Source organism: Ostrinia furnacalis, unplaced genomic scaffold (genome assembly GCF_004193835.3).
Source record: "Ostrinia furnacalis isolate ACB-3 unplaced genomic scaffold, ASM419383v2 OfSCF1745, whole genome shotgun sequence".
Taxonomy (NCBI): domain Eukaryota; kingdom Metazoa; phylum Arthropoda; class Insecta; order Lepidoptera; family Crambidae; genus Ostrinia; species Ostrinia furnacalis.
Genome location: NW_021131984.1, coordinates 46,644 through 66,252, shown reverse-complemented (window position 1 = coordinate 66,252; position 19,609 = coordinate 46,644). Strand labels below are relative to the sequence as shown.

The 19,609-nt window shown below is 42.8% G+C and overlaps 1 protein-coding gene across 1 annotated transcript in view; it reads left to right on the top strand.

Moving 5' to 3' along the window:
- The window catches only part of LOC114353604 (ryanodine receptor-like), a 53,997-nt gene extending 35,277 nt beyond the window's left edge, over window positions 1–18,720 (top strand). The window contains exons 31-46 of the mRNA XM_028305665.1: window positions 2,658–2,773; window positions 3,669–3,843; window positions 4,701–4,804; window positions 5,086–5,219; window positions 5,846–5,935; window positions 6,293–6,417; window positions 6,946–7,128; window positions 7,271–7,318; window positions 7,726–7,843; window positions 9,905–10,119; window positions 11,184–11,331; window positions 13,809–14,003; window positions 14,623–14,778; window positions 15,374–15,529; window positions 16,855–16,986; window positions 18,685–18,720. Coding sequence (XP_028161466.1) covers window positions 2,658–2,773; window positions 3,669–3,843; window positions 4,701–4,804; window positions 5,086–5,219; window positions 5,846–5,935; window positions 6,293–6,417; window positions 6,946–7,128; window positions 7,271–7,318; window positions 7,726–7,843; window positions 9,905–10,119; window positions 11,184–11,331; window positions 13,809–14,003; window positions 14,623–14,778; window positions 15,374–15,529; window positions 16,855–16,986; window positions 18,685–18,720 — 2,131 coding nt within the window. The remainder of the gene's footprint in view (window positions 1–2,657; window positions 2,774–3,668; window positions 3,844–4,700; window positions 4,805–5,085; window positions 5,220–5,845; window positions 5,936–6,292; window positions 6,418–6,945; window positions 7,129–7,270; window positions 7,319–7,725; window positions 7,844–9,904; window positions 10,120–11,183; window positions 11,332–13,808; window positions 14,004–14,622; window positions 14,779–15,373; window positions 15,530–16,854; window positions 16,987–18,684) is intronic.
- The last annotated feature ends 889 nt before the right edge of the window (window positions 18,721–19,609 follow it).

The window sequence follows — 19,609 nt, the reverse complement described above, 5'->3', positions numbered from 1 at the left end:
CTCGCAGTAGACATCAAGCTGCCACAACTATAAGACGTTGCCGCTGGTTTGACAGCTGCCACAAGACGACGCGTCGTCGTGGTTTGACAGCTCCGCCCGGTGACATGTTCTTAGTGACATTTGGATTCTCTTGGTTTGCGCCCAGTAGACCCAGGAGAAACTTTGCTGCCCCCACTACCACTTAAATTTGTTGATTCTGCGGCTTTCGTTACTTTAAATCTCTTAAGAAAATCCTCGTTTCTTACTTTGAAAATTTCAAGCATAGGTCTTTCCACCATCAGTTCAATAACAGCAGGCTGATTTATTGAGACAAAACTGTATGTTTTAATGTCGCGGGTTCGATTCCCACCTTAGGCAGTTCGATTTTTTCAGTTATTTTAAAGTTTAGATTGAGAGACTACTCTTAACGCCAGAAAATTTTGGTAACAACATTGTACTCGTATGTTCCCAGGGAAACGTGCAAGAACGAGTTCGTGATACCACTAGGGCCTGAACTGAAGGCGCTATACGATGAGGCAGGCATGGGCCACAGCCTCCGCTCGCTGCAGACCGAGAGCGTGCGACCGCAGATGAAGATGACCGACATCGCGTGAGTACACCATCATCATCTTTTAAGGCTGGCAAAGGTGACTGATGCCCGTTTTCAGCATCAATCCCTAATTTTTAAGTGACCCCTTTGATAACAAAATTCCTGTTATGTGTTACCACATAGGAGTCATTTAAAAATTAGGGATTGATGGTGAAAACGGGCATGAGTTTCTTCCGCCACTTCTTCTCAGCTCCAGCCTGTTATGTATTGCCCCTAAGTAATGGTAGGGCAAGTTATTTTTGGGACGTATATGTATAAATGCCCTGGAAAGGGCCTATGTACTGAATAAACTCTTTGAATTTGAATTTAAGCGAGTTTGGATGTGATGATGAGCAGTTCGAACCAGTTGAGTGCTCATTTCGCGAAGTGCATTCTGCGTCAGACCTATTTTAGCAACACGACGTCCACTGTCGGACATAGGCTTCCCCCGATTATTTCCAGATTGGCCGGTTAGCAGGAAACCCCCAACGAATAAAGTAAAAGCCGCGTTCTTTTCAGCCAAATGATGTCCACTGCTGGACAAAAGCCTCACCCAAGGATTTCCACGACGACCGGTCCTGTGCTGCCCGCATCCAGGTTCTTCCCACGACTTTCACCAGATGGTCTATCCGCCTAGAGGCCTGCCATCGTGTGGTCGCCATTCAATAAATTTTCTGTCCCAGCGGCCATCAGCTCTACGAGCCACTTAGAATTAAAATTAGAATAAGTTACGATCAGACATTAGTAGTTTACTGAACTAAAAACAATATTAGACCTTAATGTGACTCTAATAAAGCTTTTCCAGCGAGAACATCCCAGACATCAGCAACCTCTACTCCCCGTACTTCCCGCTAGAGGTCGTAAGAGAGTTTCTCATGCAAGCTCTCGCAAATACACAAAAAATTAGACCTTACATTGACAATGAAATAGCCTTTTTTCTAGTCTCTTCACCATCAGACAATAGCAACCTCTACTCTCCGTATTTCCCGCTAGAGGTCGAAGTGAGGGAGTTCCTTATGCAAGCTCTCACAAAGACATACAAAATTAGACCTAAATTCGCCACTCATTAAGCCTTCTTTCTATCGAGAAGTCGTCTCTTCACCATCAGATAATAGCACATACGTTACACACAACATTAGACCCTATACCAACACTGATAAATCCTGCTTTCCAATGAGAACAAGTCACGATGTGACAATGTGACATCTGTAGTTTACTGAACTAAAGAACCTTAATTTGACACTAATAAAGTCTTCTTTCCAGCGAGAACATCTCAGACATCAGCAACCTCTACTCGCCGTACTTCCCGCTAGAGGTCGTGAGGGAGTTCCTGATGCAAGCACTGGCGGAGGCCGTGGAGACCAACCAGGTGCACAATCGAGACCCGGTGGGAGGCAGCAACGAGAATCTGTTCTTGTGAGTACATCACGGATAAATATTACTTAAACTAGCTGTGCCCGCGACTTCGTACGCGTGAAAACCCGTTTTCGCAACATTTTTCACTGTTGCTGTGCTCCTATTTATCGTAGCGTGATGTTGTAAAGCCTATAGCCTTAATCGATAAATGGGCTATCTAACACTGAAAACATTTTTCAAATCAGACCAGTAGTTCCGGAGATTAGCGCGTTCAAGTAAACAAATAAACTCTTCAGCTTTATAATATTAGTATATATAACTTTTTATTGGTATCTAGCCACAAGTGCCTGAGGTATGGGAGCGACACACGGGAGGCTGTTTTTGTAACGTCAGTGAGACTTCAGATCTCCTTCAGATTTATATGCTCTGTCACTTCATTCCTCAGGAACTGAGTTAAACGCTAAACCTGGTCTAAATTTTTTTTTCTAGGCCACTAACGCTCTTAAGCCTCCAGTGCTTACAAGGGGGCATTATCGCCTTGCACTTTGAGAATGGCTTTTTTAAACATTCCTTTTGATCTATTGATGAAAACCGGACCGTAATCCATTGCGTATTTTAACAGATTAGCACACAGACAAACCAGACGTAGCGGCTTCATTTTATACTATTTATAGATACGAGTATATTATGGAAACAATAACTATTGATAAAATGAATTATGATTTTGTTTAAGGCCGCTAATAAAGCTGGTGGATCGTCTTCTGCTCGTGGGAATGATGAGAGACGAGGATGTCGAGAAGTTGCTCATCATGATCAACCCTGAGACTTGGGACCCCACGTTCGATAGAGGTAAAAACACTAACTACATACAACCATCTGAGGTGGAATTGTGTAAAGCAATCGTAATCATTTGACAGTTCATAACGTACGATAAAGTCAGTTAAACAAAGCGTTTGACAAAATGATCGTACGTTATGAACTGTCAAATGATTACGATTGCTTTACACAATTCCACCTCTGAACGACTATGTGGTCACGACTTAAATGGTGACATCAGTTGTTATAAGGCACACTATTTTAAAATAACTGGTCAGACGATAGACTTTCAGCTACAGTTGATAATTTAAGAAAACTGCAGGACAACATCCTCCCTATGGATTTTTGCAAAGACCAGTATAGCGCTGCCCTCGTCTAAGTGCTTCCTATGACCATGACCAGATCGTCGGTCCAATGAGTGGGAGGCCTTCACTACGTTTTCCAGACTGTGGTTGCCACTCGAAAACTTTTCTGTCTCATCGGCCATCAGTTCTACGAGCTATGTGCCCCGCCCACTGCCACAAACTTAAAATCTTAAGGCTGAGTTGCACCACCTATCTTTAACGGTAACTATGACGATAACCGGTGCTTTTTGTATCATCATCATTTCAGCCATATGCTGAACATAGGTCTCCCCCAATGACTTCTACATCGCACGGTTGGTAGCGGCCTGCATCCAGCGCCTTCCTGCTACCTTTATCAGGTCGTCGGTCCACCTTGTGGGTGGACGTCCCACGCTGCGTTATCCGGTACGCGGCCTCCATTCCAGAACCTTGCTGCCCCATGCTTTTTGTATGGACTTTGTAAATTTTTGACGTTTGTTCAAGTAAGATGGTGCAACCTAGCCTTTATTTTATGGCTAAAGCTAACGTTGTATGTTTCCCTTGAAAATAAAAGCACACTTGTTAATAATATTACGACTTTGCAGAAGGCAAAGACGAGCACCGCAAAGGCTTACTCCACATGAAGATGGCGGAAGGCGCCAAACTCCAGATGTGTTACTTACTGCAGCATCTGAATGACATTCAGCTGCGGCACCGAGTGGAGTCCATCATAGCTTTCGCACACGACTTCGTTGGCGATGTCCAGACTGATCAGTTGAGGTAAGAGCTTCATCATCATCATCATCATCACAGCCATAGGACGTCCACTGCTGAACATAGGCCTCCCCCAATGCTTTCCATGTTGCCCGGTTGGTAGCGACCTGCGTCCAGCGCCTCCCTGCTACCTTTATGATGTCGTCGGTTCACCTTGTGGGTGGACGTCCCACGCTGCGTTTTCCGGTACGCGGCCTCCACTCCAGAGCCTTGCTGCCCCATCGGCCGTCAGTTCTGCGTACTATGTGCCCTGCCCATTGCCACTTCAGCTTGCTAATCCGTCGGGCTATGTCAGCAAATTTAGTTCATACAGTCTACTGCTGGATATATCTAGATACTGTAAATGTATCTGCTGAAGGATCTTAACGACATTCAGCTGCGGCACCGAGTGGAGTCCATCATAGCTTTCGCACACGACTTCGTTGGCGATGTCCAGACTGATCAGTTGAGGTGAGAGCTTCATCAGCTTCATCATCACAGTCTAATGCAGGATATATCTAATTGTTCAGTTCAGGTCAAAAATATTGCGAAGTTGCGTCCAATGATGACGCTCTTTCAAAAAAAGAATGGCCTCCGCAGAAAAACAGCGTCATGTTCTGGGGTCTACCTCAGAGTAGGACACAAATGCTGAGCGGATGCCATTTTGGTTCACACAAGCTCTATAATTGTAATAATTGTATGTTTTGGACCAAACAAAAAAAACTTTCTTTCTTTCTCCAAATTATTGAAACGGGTAGTTCTGTTTTTGGAAGAAATTGACATCCATCTTAGATATTAAATTGAAAAATTGTGTTTTATCAACTTTTAAGAATTATGTCAATTGACTAACCCTATACTCAAATAATCCTGTTTTTTTTTCGCAGACGTTACACAGAAATCAAGCAGTCGGACCTGCCCAGTGCGGTTGCAGCCAAGAAGACCAGGGAGTTCCGTTGTCCTCCCCGGGAACAGATGAATGCCATCCTTAGTAAGTGTTACCCTTAGGCATGAATTCCTTGTCTATTCTAGTAGTATCTAGAGAGATGCAAGACTAAAATATGAAAATCACGTATGAAAGTACCCAAGTTTTCGCCACGGTCCTTGTTTCATAATCAACTGACCAAATGAAATAGATTGTATTTAAGAAACAAACGAATGAATTATGAACTAGACTTTTTTACGAGTTTGCCCAAAGATTTTTTTTACAAATAGCGTCCGATCTCCAATTAAAAATGTAATGTATCTTGCTCACATATCTCCTGTGTTCAGGTTTCAAGCATCTAGAAGAGGAAGACAAGGAGAACTGCCCGTGTGGCGAGGACCTCATCGCGCGAATGAACGAGTTCCACGAGTCACTAATGTCGCACGTGTCTCTCAATGCACTGCAGGAGCCGGACCCTGGGGTGAGTGAAAAAATTGACACTATTTCCTGTTAATTAGAGTCCATTTTCGTTTGTTACAGCCAAAAGGGGCATATTTTCATTCTGGATAAAAGTCACGCCCTCAAGGATTTCAAAAACGACCGGTCCTGCGCTGCCCACATCCAAACACTTCCCATGTTTTCCACTAGATGGTCGGTCCACTTAAGTGGGAGACCTGCTTACGAGCTATGTGCCCCGCCCACTGCCACTTAAGTTTGGCAATTCTGCGTGTTATTTTGGTTACTTTGGTTCTACTGGTTTGGGCAGATGCCCACTTTTGATTCGATAACGTCTGGAAACTCCTAGTATAGTGCCCACTTCTGACTCGATCGCGTAGGGAAATTCCCAGTACAGCACACTCCATCGCCTTTTGGGTGACCCTGACCATGTGCCTTCTAGGAATAGTAAAGTTTCTTATCAGACTTGGAAACTAAAGAGTGGAGACCTGAGTGACCTGATGATAATGATCATCCAGAGTCGAGGGTGACAAAGTGATAAATATGCGATCATCAGGCCCCCCATCCTGTTTGGCTAGCGTGGGGAGTGTAGGCCATATCCTCCACTTGCTTCCTCTATCGATATTCTTATGAAATCTCGGTTGTTTATAGGAAAACGCTGAGCCCGAAGCGAAACCGGGTGCTTTCGGCAAACTGTACAACATTATCAACACTGTGAAGGAGTTGGAAGAAGAACCTAAGGTAACTTATTAAGCTTGACAGAATATACATAAGTTTTAATTCAGATAAGGAACATTTATACTGGTATTTAAAAAGTCGCTTTTTTAAAGTTAATCTATGGTTCAAAACATCAAACTACTGAGATTAAATAATAATAAAACTTCTAACATTCGTTGTGCAATGTGTAAGGCTGACGCCAAACGAGCGTAATTTCCGTAGCGTAGGTAATAAACGTTCAAGTTCCAACACATTTTGCGTGTTTGTGAAGTTCATACAGAACCTTTGACTCAAAAAACGCGTCGTAAATTAGGCTCGTTTGGCCTCAGCCTAAAAGCGCTTTATAAAAGAGAAAATATATGACGTTTATGTTATCCATAGGCCATAGAAGAACCACCGAAGAAAACTCCGGAAGAGAAGTTCCGCAAAGTCCTGATCCAGACTATAGTCAGTTGGGCGGAGGAGTCGCAGATCGAAACGCCCAAACTAGTCAGGGAGATGTTCAGGTAATATAATATTTTAGGGTTCCTTAATCAAAAAACCAAGGCCATTCTTGGGCCATCCACTTTGTTAATTTTTGTGACAAAGGCTTAAAGATTTTAGTCGACAAGGATTGTGGCCAGCTTCCAAGTCAATTCTTGTGACACATGACGTATGGCATGATGTATGGCTCTACGCTTTTCCTCAAGAACATAAATTTGACATAAAATGTAAAAAAAAATGGCATAAAAACCATAGGAACTTAGATTTTATGAGACTTTTGAGTCATCCTTGAGAACACACAAACAAAGGTTCTTGTGAGTTAATATTAAGCCTATTTTAGATTGCACTACAAATGTCCTAGCTGTTACTTCATCATTTCAGCCACAGGACGTCCACTGCTGAACATAGGCCTCCCCAATGATTTCCACATCGCCCGGTTGGTAGCGGCCTGCATCCAGCGCCTTCCTGCTACATTTATGAGGTCGTCTGTCCACCTTGGGGGTGCTGCGTTTTTCAGTACGCTTACTTATGAAACTATTTATGTCCTACAGTCTCCTAGTACGCCAATACGACGCTGTAGGCGAGTTGATCCGCGCCCTTGAGAAGACATACGTCATCAACGCAAAAACGAAACTAGATGTCGCCGAAATGTGGGTGGGACTTAGTCAAATCCGTGCGCTGTTGCCAGTACAGATGAGCCAAGAGGAAGAAGAACTGATGAGGAAGAGATTATGGTAAGTTAAATGTTACCTTATCACTTTGCCTTTAGGTTGAAAGTTCGGTGTCGCAGAGATGTAGATGGAACTCAGTCAAATTTGCACGCGAATGAAACAATGAAGTCGCAAAAATCAAATTAATTAATTATTTTTTTCACAGGAAACTTGTCAACAACCACACGTTCTTCCAGCATCCTGACTTAATTAGGTAAGTTATGTACTTCTGAAAATTCTGATTCATCTGTAACGTTTATGAACACAGAGAGAGAGAGTTGCAGTATATCTCATTGTATTGTAATGTACAAACGTATTATAAACGTACTATTATTTTCCACAATTACACAAATTTTACCTAGTCCCAAAATGAACAGAAAACTTTATTATACTTTTAGTAGGGAATATAGGTAACGAATAAATATTTCTTTTTAACTAACTTTACTCTATTTAACCCGTATGTTTGTCCACTATTATTTTGATCTATACCAATTTTGATACGGTTTAGTATTTCGAATATCTATTACTGTACGATTGTAAGTAAAATGTCCATGATGATGCACCAAAAGTACAGTTTTTCTGACAAATATCTCACGTTATTCATCACCAAATTCATCACAGAGTGCTCCGTGTCCACGAGAACGTGATGGCAGTGATGATGAACACGCTAGGCCGCCGTGCGCAGGCGCAGTCCGACGCTCAGCCCGCCTCACCGCCCACCGCCGATGACAAGGAAAAGGTGAGCAGAGAACGAATGAATGAATGAGTGAGGAACGATAAGGAGGTGACTGAATAAGTGAGTAATGCGCAGTCCGACGCTCAGCCCGCCTCACCGCCCACCGCCGATGACAAGGAAAAGGTGAGCAGAGAACGAATGAATGAATGAGTGAGGAACGATAAGGAGGTGACTGAATAAGTGAGTAATGCGCAGTCCGACGCTCAGCCCGCCTCGCCGCCCACCGCTGATGACAAGGAGAAGGTGATCGAGTGAACGAATGAATGAGTGAGTGAGGAACGATAAGGAGGTGACTGAACAAGTGAGTAATGCGCAGTCCGACGCGCAGCCTGCCTCGCCGCCCACCGCCGATGACAAGGAGAAGGTGAGCGGAGAACGAATGAGTGAATGAGGAACAAAGAGTGTGTCGCTAACCGCCGACGACAATAAGAAGCTGAGTGGGTTAGTGAATGAAAGACAGAGAGTGAAGAACAAAGAGTAAGTCGCCTACGGCTAACGGCATGGAAGAGTTGGGTGAGTGAAGTGCAGTCCGACGCGCAGCCTGCCTCGCCGCCCACCGCCGATGACAAGGAGCAGGTAAGCGAATGAGTGAGACAAGGGATGAACGAATGAATGAGTGAGTGAGGAACGATAAGGAGGTGACTGAATAAGTGAGTAATGCGCAGTCCGACGCTCAGCCCGCCTCACCGCCCACCGCCGATGACAAGGAAAAGGTGAGCAGAGAACGAATGAATGAATGAGTGAGGAACGATAAGGAGGTGACTGAATAAGTGAGTAATGCGCAGTCCGACGCTCAGCCCGCCTCGCCGCCCACCGCTGATGACAAGGAGAAGGTGATCGAGTGAACGAATGAATGAGTGAGTGAGGAACGATAAGGAGGTGACTGAACAAGTGAGTAATGCGCAGTCCGACGCGCAGCCTGCCTCGCCGCCCACCGCCGATGACAAGGAGAAGGTGAGCGGAGAACGAATGAGTGAATGAGGAACAAAGAGTGTGTCGCTAACCGCCGACGACAATAAGAAGCTGAGTGGGTTAGTGAATGAAAGACAGAGAGTGAAGAACAAAGAGTAAGTCGCCTACGGCTAACGGCATGGAAGAGTTGGGTGAGTGAAGTGCAGTCCGACGCGCAGCCTGCCTCGCCGCCCACCGCCGATGACAAGGAGCAGGTAAGCGAATGAGTGAGACAAGGGATGAACGAATGAATGAGTGAGTGAGGAACGATAAGGAGGTGACTGAATAAGTGAGTAATGCGCAGTCCGACGCGCAGCCCGCCTCGCCGCCCATCGCCGATGACAAAGAGAAGGTGAGCGGAGAACGAATGAATGAATGAGTGAGGAACGATAAGGAGGTGACTGAATAAGTGAGTGATGCGCAGTCCGGCGCGCAGCCCGCCTCGCCGCCCACCGCCGATGACAAGGAGAAGGTGAGCGAGTGAACGAATGAATGAGTGATGAGCAAAGATACTGTATTTTTGCGGACCGTGTGCAATAGTCCGCCTTACCACTGAACGCAAAAGACAAGAAGGTGAGTGGATAACGAATTAACGTTGGAGGACGACGGACGAACGATAGCTTAAATGAGTGGGGAACGAAATGAAGCGCCCACCGCCGACGACAAATAAAGGTGAACGATGGGCGAGTGAGTGGTGACCGAATATATGGGTGTGTAAAGAATCTACGTACTTGGAAACCTGATGCGTAGTGCAAGATAGTGACGGTAGGCAGTCGATCTTCCCACCGGCCACCGATGATAAAGAGAAGGAGTATCTCAAACAAAGGAATCAGTGAAGAATGAAGTTGCGTTACGAAGGAACGACTAAGTGAGTGAGGAATCGATGATATCGATTTCGTGCAATAAAAATATACAGAAGTAAACATTCATTTTCTATTTTACTCTCTTCAATGTAAAAGTGCTTACAAACATAATTTTGATTTTAAATTAGTTTCCATACCATCATGATCTGTGAACGAACGACTGACTTAGTGAATGAATGAAGTCATACGATTCATAACGAATGAAAACTGTTGTTCTCAGTAATGATTAAAAAATCCGCGTTTTTTCCAGGACACGTCACACGAAATGGTGGTAGCCTGCTGCCGTTTCCTCTGCTACTTCTGCCGCACCGGCCGCCAAAACCAGAAAGCCATGTTCGACCACTTCGACTTCTTGCTGGAGAACTCCAATATCCTCCTGTCGAGGCCTTCGTTGAGAGGATCCACGCCTTTGGATGTGGCTTACTCCAGTCTTATGGAGAACACTGAACTGGCGCTTGCTTTGAGGTTTGTGTTCTTCTACTGTTATTTTTAAAAGGTTTTTCATTGAGCAATGGAATCAATCCTTTATGTTTGATCAAGTATAAAATAACACCCTGTATACAGTATGAAATAACACTTAGTATACAGGGTGAGTTGTAAAGAGTGAACATCCTTGTAAGGGAATAAAGTACAGGCCATTTGCAACCAAGGTGCCTAGGCAAAAGTTTATGATTGAATTTTTGTATGGATTATAATAAAAAAAAATTATAATAAAATTATAATAGGTGCTGTATTCTCGCCAGCCTAATATACAAGCAAATATAATCTAAATATATAAAAGGAGAAACTGACTGACTGACTGACAGATCAACGCACAGCCTAAACGGCTAAACGTAGGCACTTGAAATTTGGAAGGGACGTAGCTTAGGTACCGTAGAGGTGCACTAAGAAAGGAATTCCCGAAATTCCCACGGGAACGGGAATTAGCGGGAAAAACAGGATTCACGCGTACTAAGTCGCGGGCGGCCGCTAGTAAAATAATAAATAAATCATTTATTTCCCCTCACAAACTTAGGTTAAATTACATTTGGTAAAAAATACATTACGCTATAGGTACTTAATACTAAGTTTGTGTGGGACTGGTGCCTGAAATAGGTTTTGTTTAAAACCTGTTCTACAGGTCACCAGGCCCCCACCCGTGGAATGGATAAATCATAAGCAAATAACTTTATTTGCTTAAAAACACTGAACAAGGTGTATTTATTTGACTCATTTGAATGTACTGCTCTAGACAATTAAAACTAGTCTCGTTATGATTTTTCCATACAAAATTAAAATCAGAATATCTCACAAATTTTTGACTTTTGCCACCACTTGTCCATGTGGCCGTCAAACATTTATCTTAAATGTTCAAAGTCAAAGTCAAAAATTTCCTTATTTGTTTAGACTAATAAATAGTTCTTACAAATCGTCATTTTGCTCTTAAGGAGCCTCTACATGTCTCATAATCTTTTTACCCTGCCAGCGCTTCGAGACCAATATTTGGCAAGTGCTGAGCTCTTCTTATATTATATCTTATCTACCAACAGAGAGCACTATCTAGAGAAGATAGCAGTGTACCTCTCCCGTTGCGGGTTACAAAGCAACTCGGAGCTGATAGAGAAAGGATACCCCGACCTTGGCTGGGACCCAGTGGAAGGCGAAAGGTATCTGGACTTCCTGCGGTTCTGCGTTTGGGTGAGTACCAGCATATAAAGCATAAGTTATCCATCCATACTTAAATTGATAAGTTGAAATACGAGATTGTGAAGAAAAGCGGTACTTCCTATCACAGGCACTTTTTTTTTCATTAGTTACTCGTTCCCTGTGCAGACGTAGACACTTTTTGTATCCAGTTGCTTCCATTTGTCACGTAAGCGTCCTTAAAAAAACCTGCAAACTTAAGGCTGAGTTTAAGATTAAGCGTAACTATGACCATAACAGGTGTTTTTTTATTGTGTACTAGCGGCCGCCCGCGACTTCGTGCGCGTGGTTCTCGTTTTACCCCCCCTTCATCTATCTTACGCGGTTCAGATTTTTTCATACAAATGTTTTTTCCCGCTAACTCCCGTTCCCGTGGGAATTTGGCAATATCCTGTTGCAACTAAGCTTTAAGTTTACTAAGGTACCTGCATGCCAAATTTCAAGAGTCTATCTTACGCGGTTTAGATTTTTTCATACAAATGTTTTTTCCCAAATTTTATATTAACTACCCACTAAACAAAATAATAACCACAAGCTAATTTGTATTCCATTCTATGCACCAATTAAATTATTTTGTAAATAGTTTATCGTAAAATATTTTTGCCAAATGAAACATTTGGCAAAACATACTTTGCCAAACAATAATTTGCTAAACAATAATATGCCAAAAACGACATTTGCGAATTAAAAGTTTGCAATAAGTTGATTTGCCAAATGAGAATTTGCCAAATGAAAATTTGCGAAACGTTGTTTGCGATGTGATAATTTGGGAAATGTTTTTTGGCCAAACATTAGTAATCCGATCTGCACGCGTTGGTGTTGTTGAAGCTTAATAAAACTACAATTACTGAACTTAATATCAAAGGCGCGACACAAACTTTGATAGTCCCAATTACTATGCATGGTCATACGCGATGACCTTGCATATATATTACCAACACAATATAAACGCAAGTTACTCTGTCAGTTTGTTACGTCTTCACGCCTAAACTGATGAATCAATTTTGATGGATTTAAGCATCGACATATAGGACTTGAGAGAAGAACATAGCCTGTTTTTTAGAACTTAGAGTAGCAAATTAAGTAACACAAGTTTGTGTAGTGAACATATAGTAGTTTTTCACATAATGAGGATCAGTACTGTTGTAGAAAATTCAATAAAACTAGTATCTACGTTAATCTTTAAGACATAAGAAAGATATATCTTTTTGAATTATCCAAATCGGACCATTACTTACGAAGATATTAAGTAATAAACATAGGCCGTTTTTGCCGCTAAAAGTCAACGTACGCAAGGCCGCGTGACGTCATTATATCCGAATCGAGCGCAGCCGGCGTACTATTGGGATGGAAAATATTTTTTTCCGGCTAAACTATCAGTTTTAGAAAAAAACTTTTAATAACATTTATTCTTCAAAATAAAGTAACCTATCGACCAGTAATTTTTAAAAATAAAAATTGTGAAAAATAAGTATTGCTATGTCCAAAAACCACATTTTCATAGGATTCGATGCAATGCGGAGACGCGGTTGGGGTGAGTGTAACTTAATGATTGTTTGTATTGAACATAATAATACATAATATGATGCTAATACCCAGTTTCTGGCCTGGGGGGGGGTAAGGTACCTGCATGCCAAATTTCAAGAGTATATCTTACGCGGTTTAGATTTTTTCATACAAATGTTTTTTCCCACTAACTCCCGTTCCCATGGGAATTTTGCAATATCCTGTTGTAACTAAGCTTTAAGTTTACTAAGGTACCTGCATGCCAAATTTCAAGCGTCTAACTTAAGCGGTTTAGATTTTTCGTACAAAAGGATTTTCCCGCTAATTCCCGTTCCCGTGGGAATTCCTAAGTATCCTATAACCTGCCCAGGAGTATGAAGAATAATTGTACCAAGTTTCGTTAAAATCCGTCAAGTGGTTTTTGTTTCTATAAGGAACATACAGACAGACAGACAGACAGACAGACAGACAAAAATTTTACTGATTGCATTTTTGGCATCAGTATCGATCACTAATCACCCCCTGATAGTTATTTTGAAAATATATTTCATGTACAGAATTGACCTCTCTACAGATTTATTATAAGTATAGATAGATTTTTTAAAGTAAGATGGTGCAACTCAGCCCAAAAGTCGTTAGTGGATGACACAAGGAATGTCAACCCTTTTTAATAGACCAGCGACTATAGATGACCCACGCTGAACTGTCCCACCAAACTCAATGACAGGGGGGCGCTACCATCGTTCAACTACATATATGGTTTCCAACGTGGCAAAAATCGGAACCAGCGATCCGGTATTGACGGTGGCGTCCCACTGTCAATGTCATGGATAGGACAGTTCAGTATTTTGGAACTATACTGGACACAGCAAACCGGTTTCCTGTAATGGTTTGCTGTATTGATTGCAAGTGTCTACATTTACGCACCCTTTTTCAACTTTCTAAATAAATCATATTACATCCAGGTCAACGGCGAAAGCGTAGAAGAAAACGCCAACCTAGTCATCCGTTTGCTCATCCGTCGGCCGGAGTGCCTGGGCCCGGCCCTGAGGGGCGAGGGCGAGGGCCTGCTCAAGGCGATAGTGGACGCCAACAAGATGAGCGAGCGGATCGCCGACAGGAGGAAGCTAAGGGAGATGGAACAGGAGGGCGATGTTACTGTGAGTATAGTCTTTGACCGACTTCCAAAAAGAAGGTTTTCAGCTATGCAGTCAAACAAATCCATCGACTCACCAACATGAGTCGTCACTTTATTGTAGACGGTCACTTCAGCGATGTCACTGTGAGTATAGTCTCTAACCGACTTCCAAAAAGAAGGTTTTTAGCTATGCACTATGTAGTTTCCACACCAAACCCGTGGAGCCACCAACATAAGTCGTCGACGTGACTTCAGGCGACTTCACATCAAAAGTTAGTCGGCTGCACGATACCAGCTACCAGCAGATTTTTTAGTTGCTATTAACTATCAACGTGACAGCCACTATGAAAACCGCATGTAGAAAGGTGACATAATGTTATAATTTCTCGAGTTTCGGCAAGAGAATTAACACGTACTCGTAAGCCGCATACATGGCCGGTAGCATGTTGCTACAAGTCTCTAGGCAACCTGACAAATCGTCGACATGGGTTCTTTGAAGTAAAGCCGCCGACAGCAAGCCGCCAAGCTTTCATCGTGTTTGGTGTATAGACTCATTTAAGCGACTAATACGCGACAATATGATACGCGAATAATAAGTGACAGTAGCCCAACGGTTTCGGTCTCAGCCTAACTGAACCGAGATGCGAGACACGCTCCGTCGGCCGGAGTGCCTGGGCCCGGCCCTGAGGGGCGAGGGCGAGGGCCTGCTCAAGGCGATAGTGGACGCCAACAAGATGAGCGAGCGGATCGCCGACAGGAGGAAGCTGCGGGAGATGGAGCAGGAGGGCGACGTCACTGTGAGTATTGTCTTTAACCGACTTCCATAAGAAGGTTCTCAGCTATGCACTATGTAGTTTCCACACCAAACCCGTGGAACCGCCAACATGAGTCGTCGACTTTTTTGTCGATGGTGACTTCAGGCGACTTCACATCAAAAGTTAGTCGGCTGCACGATACCAGCAACTTTTTTAGTTGTTAACGTATAAATCCCGGTCTGTGAGCGCGTAGAAATTTGTGAAATGACCCCAAGCTACCCATCCTTATCGCTCGCGCGTAATTATATTGCTATCGCGACTGTGCGACAGGCGCCCGCAGTGAGTGTGCGAGCGCGACAGCAACATAATTACGCGCGAGCGATAAGGATGGGTAGCTTGGGGTCATTGGACAAAATTCTACGTGCTCGCAGACCAAGCTATAGCCACTATGAAAACCGCGTCTAGAAAGGTGACATAATGTCATATTTCTCGATTGTCGGCTGGAAAATTAGCACGTAAGTCGCAGACATGCCACCAGCATGTTACCTCAAGTAGCTATACAACAAGCCGCCGAGCTGTCGGCGATTAATAAGCGACAATACCCCAACGGTTTCGGTCTCGGCCTGGCTGAACCGAGATCCGAGACACGCCCCGTCGGCCGGAGTGCCTGGGCCCGGCCCTGAGGGGCGAGGGCGAGGGCCTGCTCAAGGCGATAGTGGACGCCAACAAGATGAGCGAGCGGATCGCCGACAGGAGGAAGCTGAGGGAGATGGAGCAGGAGGGCGACGTCACTGTGAGTATAGTCTTTGACCGACTTCCAAAAGAAGGTTTTCAGCTATGCACTATGTAGTTTCCACACCAAACCCGTGGAGCCGCCAACATGAGTCGTCACTTTTTTGTCGACACTTCAGGCGACTTCACATCAAAAGTTAGACTGCTGTACGATACCAGCAACTTTTTTAGTGGCTAATAACTATCTACGCAACAGCCACAATGACAACCGTATGTGTAAAAAGGTGTTGTTTTTCTTGAGTTATGTCGGCGGAAAAATTAGCACGTAAGTCACAGACATGCCACCGGCATATTGCCACAAGTCGCTACGTAACACGCGCGGCTACTAAAGCCTGGTCCGTGAGTAATTATATTGCTAGCGGACTGCGACTGGCACCCGCAGTGAGTGTGCGAGCGCGATAGCAACATAATTACGTGCGAGCGACAAGGATGGGCAGCTTGGGGTCATTGTACAAAATTCTACGTGCTCATGGACCAGGCTTTAGTTTCCACAATAAACCCGTGGAACCACCAACATGAGTCGTCGACTTTTTTGTCGACGGTGACTTGAGGCGACTTCACATCAAAAGTTAGTCGGCTGCATGATACCAGCAACTTTTTTAGTTGTTATTAACTATCAACGTATAAAGCCCGGTCCGTGAGCACGTAGAATTTTGTCCAATGACCCCTAGCTACCCATCCTTATCACTCGCGGGTAATTATGTTGCTATATAAACCCGTCATGTATCTCACCTGATGGAAAGTGATGACTGATGATCAGGCTGAAGGTGGAAACAAGCTCCAACCGGAATCTTCAACCACAAAGGAATTGGCTATCTTACCTCTATCTGCTGGAAGACAACAATGCCGTTAACATTGTTGCTACGGCGACAGACTTAGGTAAGATAATGGTAGCTAACCAGGCAGACTTGAACAATTTTATTACCCTACCACAAACCAAACCGAACAGAAAAACTGCCTCACTGGGAATCGAACTCGAGACCTCTGAGTCTGAAGCAGGTGGTCTTACCACTAGACCACAGAGGCTGTTGGTCTGTTGAGTATACCTCGTTTTTTAACTCAACGCAGGTTAGTTATTTAGTTATTCCACCAGCCCCCACAAAGGGATTATCTAATGCCCGTTTTCACCATTAATCCCTAATTTTTAAGTGACCCCTATGGTAACAACAGGAATTTTGTTTTCAAAAGGATTAATTAAAAATTTGGGATTGAAGGTGAAAACGGGCATACTTCCATTGTAATGCGAACAACAGTTGGCATACAACATAGTTACTAGGGAATTTTCTGCTGTGATATAAATATTATGCTGTATATTCCTTGTTACAGTTCTCCCACCCTCTCCCCGAGTCGGATGAAGATGAAGACTACATCGACACCGGCGCGGCCATCTTGAACTTCTATTGTACACTGGTCGACTTGCTGGGACGCTGTGCGCCGGACGCCGCTGTCATTGCTTTGGTAAGTAATTAATTTGGTAATAGTTTTTTATGGTACAGTATGTTATTTAAAATAGTAAGACACGGGTCTTAACGCGACGTTTATTAATGAGTTACATTAAGTATTCACGGCTTAACGATTCGGCTGCGATGCTGCAGCCGTGGTCACAAGCACACATAATGAGTGAGTACATAATATAACTCATTACTAAACGTCGCGTTAAGACCCGTGTCTTACTATTTTAAATAACATTTTAATTGAAATGGAACGCGAAAGTTTAAAATCTTACAGTATGTTATTTAATAATAACCTGCATCTAACCTGATGGGCTGATGATTTTGATCAAGACAAAAGTGGAAGTAAGTGCCACCGTAATCTACAACCAAGGAGGAACTGTCTATATTTTAACAGTAGCGCCGCTATCTAGTAGCTAACTAGACTTCAAACATGTCCAATATTAACAAAACCGAGCAGAAAATGATGCTCCTATCAAACCTCGGTCCTTTGCGTTCATTTGACCTGACCGCAGACGCATCCGTCTGCGGTCAGGTCAAATGAACGCAGCCCGCACCTGTCAGCTTGCGTTCTTTTCTCCTGTCAGCACTTACAGATCGCACCAATGCAAAGTTGTATAGACACCGACAATACTACTGTTTAGCCCAAAGTTTAACTGGCAGATAATACAAGCTTTCTAGCTTAGTGCAGAGACCGCCAGAATAAATTGTACATGTGACATCTTTTAGAAATAAATACTTTTTACTTTACTTACTTTACATTAAAGTTTGCCCTATGGCTTAACTATATTTATTTTTTATTTTATTTATTTATTAAGGTACAGCAACAGATTGCAAATCATGGCTTAAAAATAAAGTACATTGAACAAAGATTAACAATTAATTTGCACTCCGATTGTAGCTGAACACAACATTCGTTTTAGTCTAGCTTTGATTTAAGTGATACAGTAATAATTCTAATAAATACATGCATGTTAGTTTACAATTTGCACCTACACAATTTAAGAAAAGATGCACGAGAAAGTGAGAAAACATCTAGATCCTTGCTAATTTCATTGTAAGCTCTACACATTCGGAACACTGGATTGTTGTACGTTACATTATTCTGACATTTTGGCAGGGAAAAAAGTTTTTGCGTTCTTTTACTACCACCTATCTTAAGTGAAAAATGGCTCAACAGTTCACTGCAGTCACATTCGGAATTCAAGATCTTATAGAGCGTAGCCATGCCAGCAATGCCTCTCCTAGATTGAAGGGTGCTCACCCTAAAAAAGTCGAGTCTGGACTCGTAGGTACCCAGCCTACGCCTCAGACCGAATTTTGCACTCAGACAACGGAGGAAACGTCTCTGCACAGCCTCTATTCTATCTATGTGGACATCATAATATGGTGACCACACCACCGAGCAGTATTCCAAAACACTTCTGACCAAGGCGTAGAATAGTGTTAGTATGCTTCTTGACTGTCTAAAAGGTTTAATGGTCCTAAAAATAAATCCCATTATTTTATTAGCTTTAGATACTATATGGTCATAGTGCTTGGTAAATGTTAGCTTACTGTCCAGAATAACCCCGAGATCCCTGACCACATCATTACGAGAGAGTGGCTCGTTGTTTATAACATAAGTGTTATCTATAAGGCGTTTATTTTTGGTAAACGAAATCAAGTTACACTTAGAGACATTTAGGGACATGTTGTTTCTTAGGCACCATCGGAAAAGTCGTTCAAGGTCGTTTTGTAAGGCTACGCAGTCACTTGTCGATCTGATTTCTCTGTATATTTTAATATCATCTGCGTATGCAAGGCAATCACAAGAGATTGAATCAATCAGGTCGTTGATAAACATGACGAACAGCAGAGGCCCCAGGTTAGAACCCTGTGGCACGCCAGACAAGGGCACGAATGGGGCAGACTCATATCCATAAACCTTGACGATTTGTGTTCGATTAGATAGATATGAGACAAGCCAACGCAGTAGGGAGCCATGGATTCCAAGGTGATAAGCCTTCCGAGTCAAGATACAGTGATCTACCTTATCAAATGCTTTTGCAAAATCTGTGTATATGGAATCGACTTGTGTTCGCTTGTCCAAGGCAACGGTCAAGTGATGAATGTAGCATAATAAGTTCGAGGTAGTTGAACGCCCCCTGACAAAACCATGTCATAAAAATAAATAGACCATATAAAAAGAGGGTAGGTACCTATCTGCATTTACAGCGAGAAATACGAATTCTAAGATAGTCGTAACTTTTAATGAACTTATTATTTTAATTTAACGTATAAACGTTTAAAAGCACTTACTTTAGTATATTCTGGAAAACCATTTGAAATAATATAGTTCTCGTTTTTACTAGTTCTTTCTACGACTTCGTAGTCATTGAATTTTATTCCTTTGATTAATTCAATAACTTTAAAGAATACCTACTAAAGTTTTATTGAAATTGGATTAGTGCAAACGCATACCTTTATGACAAACTAACATAATATTATTTTGAATGTAAATAGGACTTTGAATTTCAGGTACACGTTGTTATTCACCAGATGGGATAGGATGATAGCCAGCCGCTCTCGAGTTTTAATCAGACTAACGAACATCAATTCATTTTTATTTATATAGATAGAAGATAGAA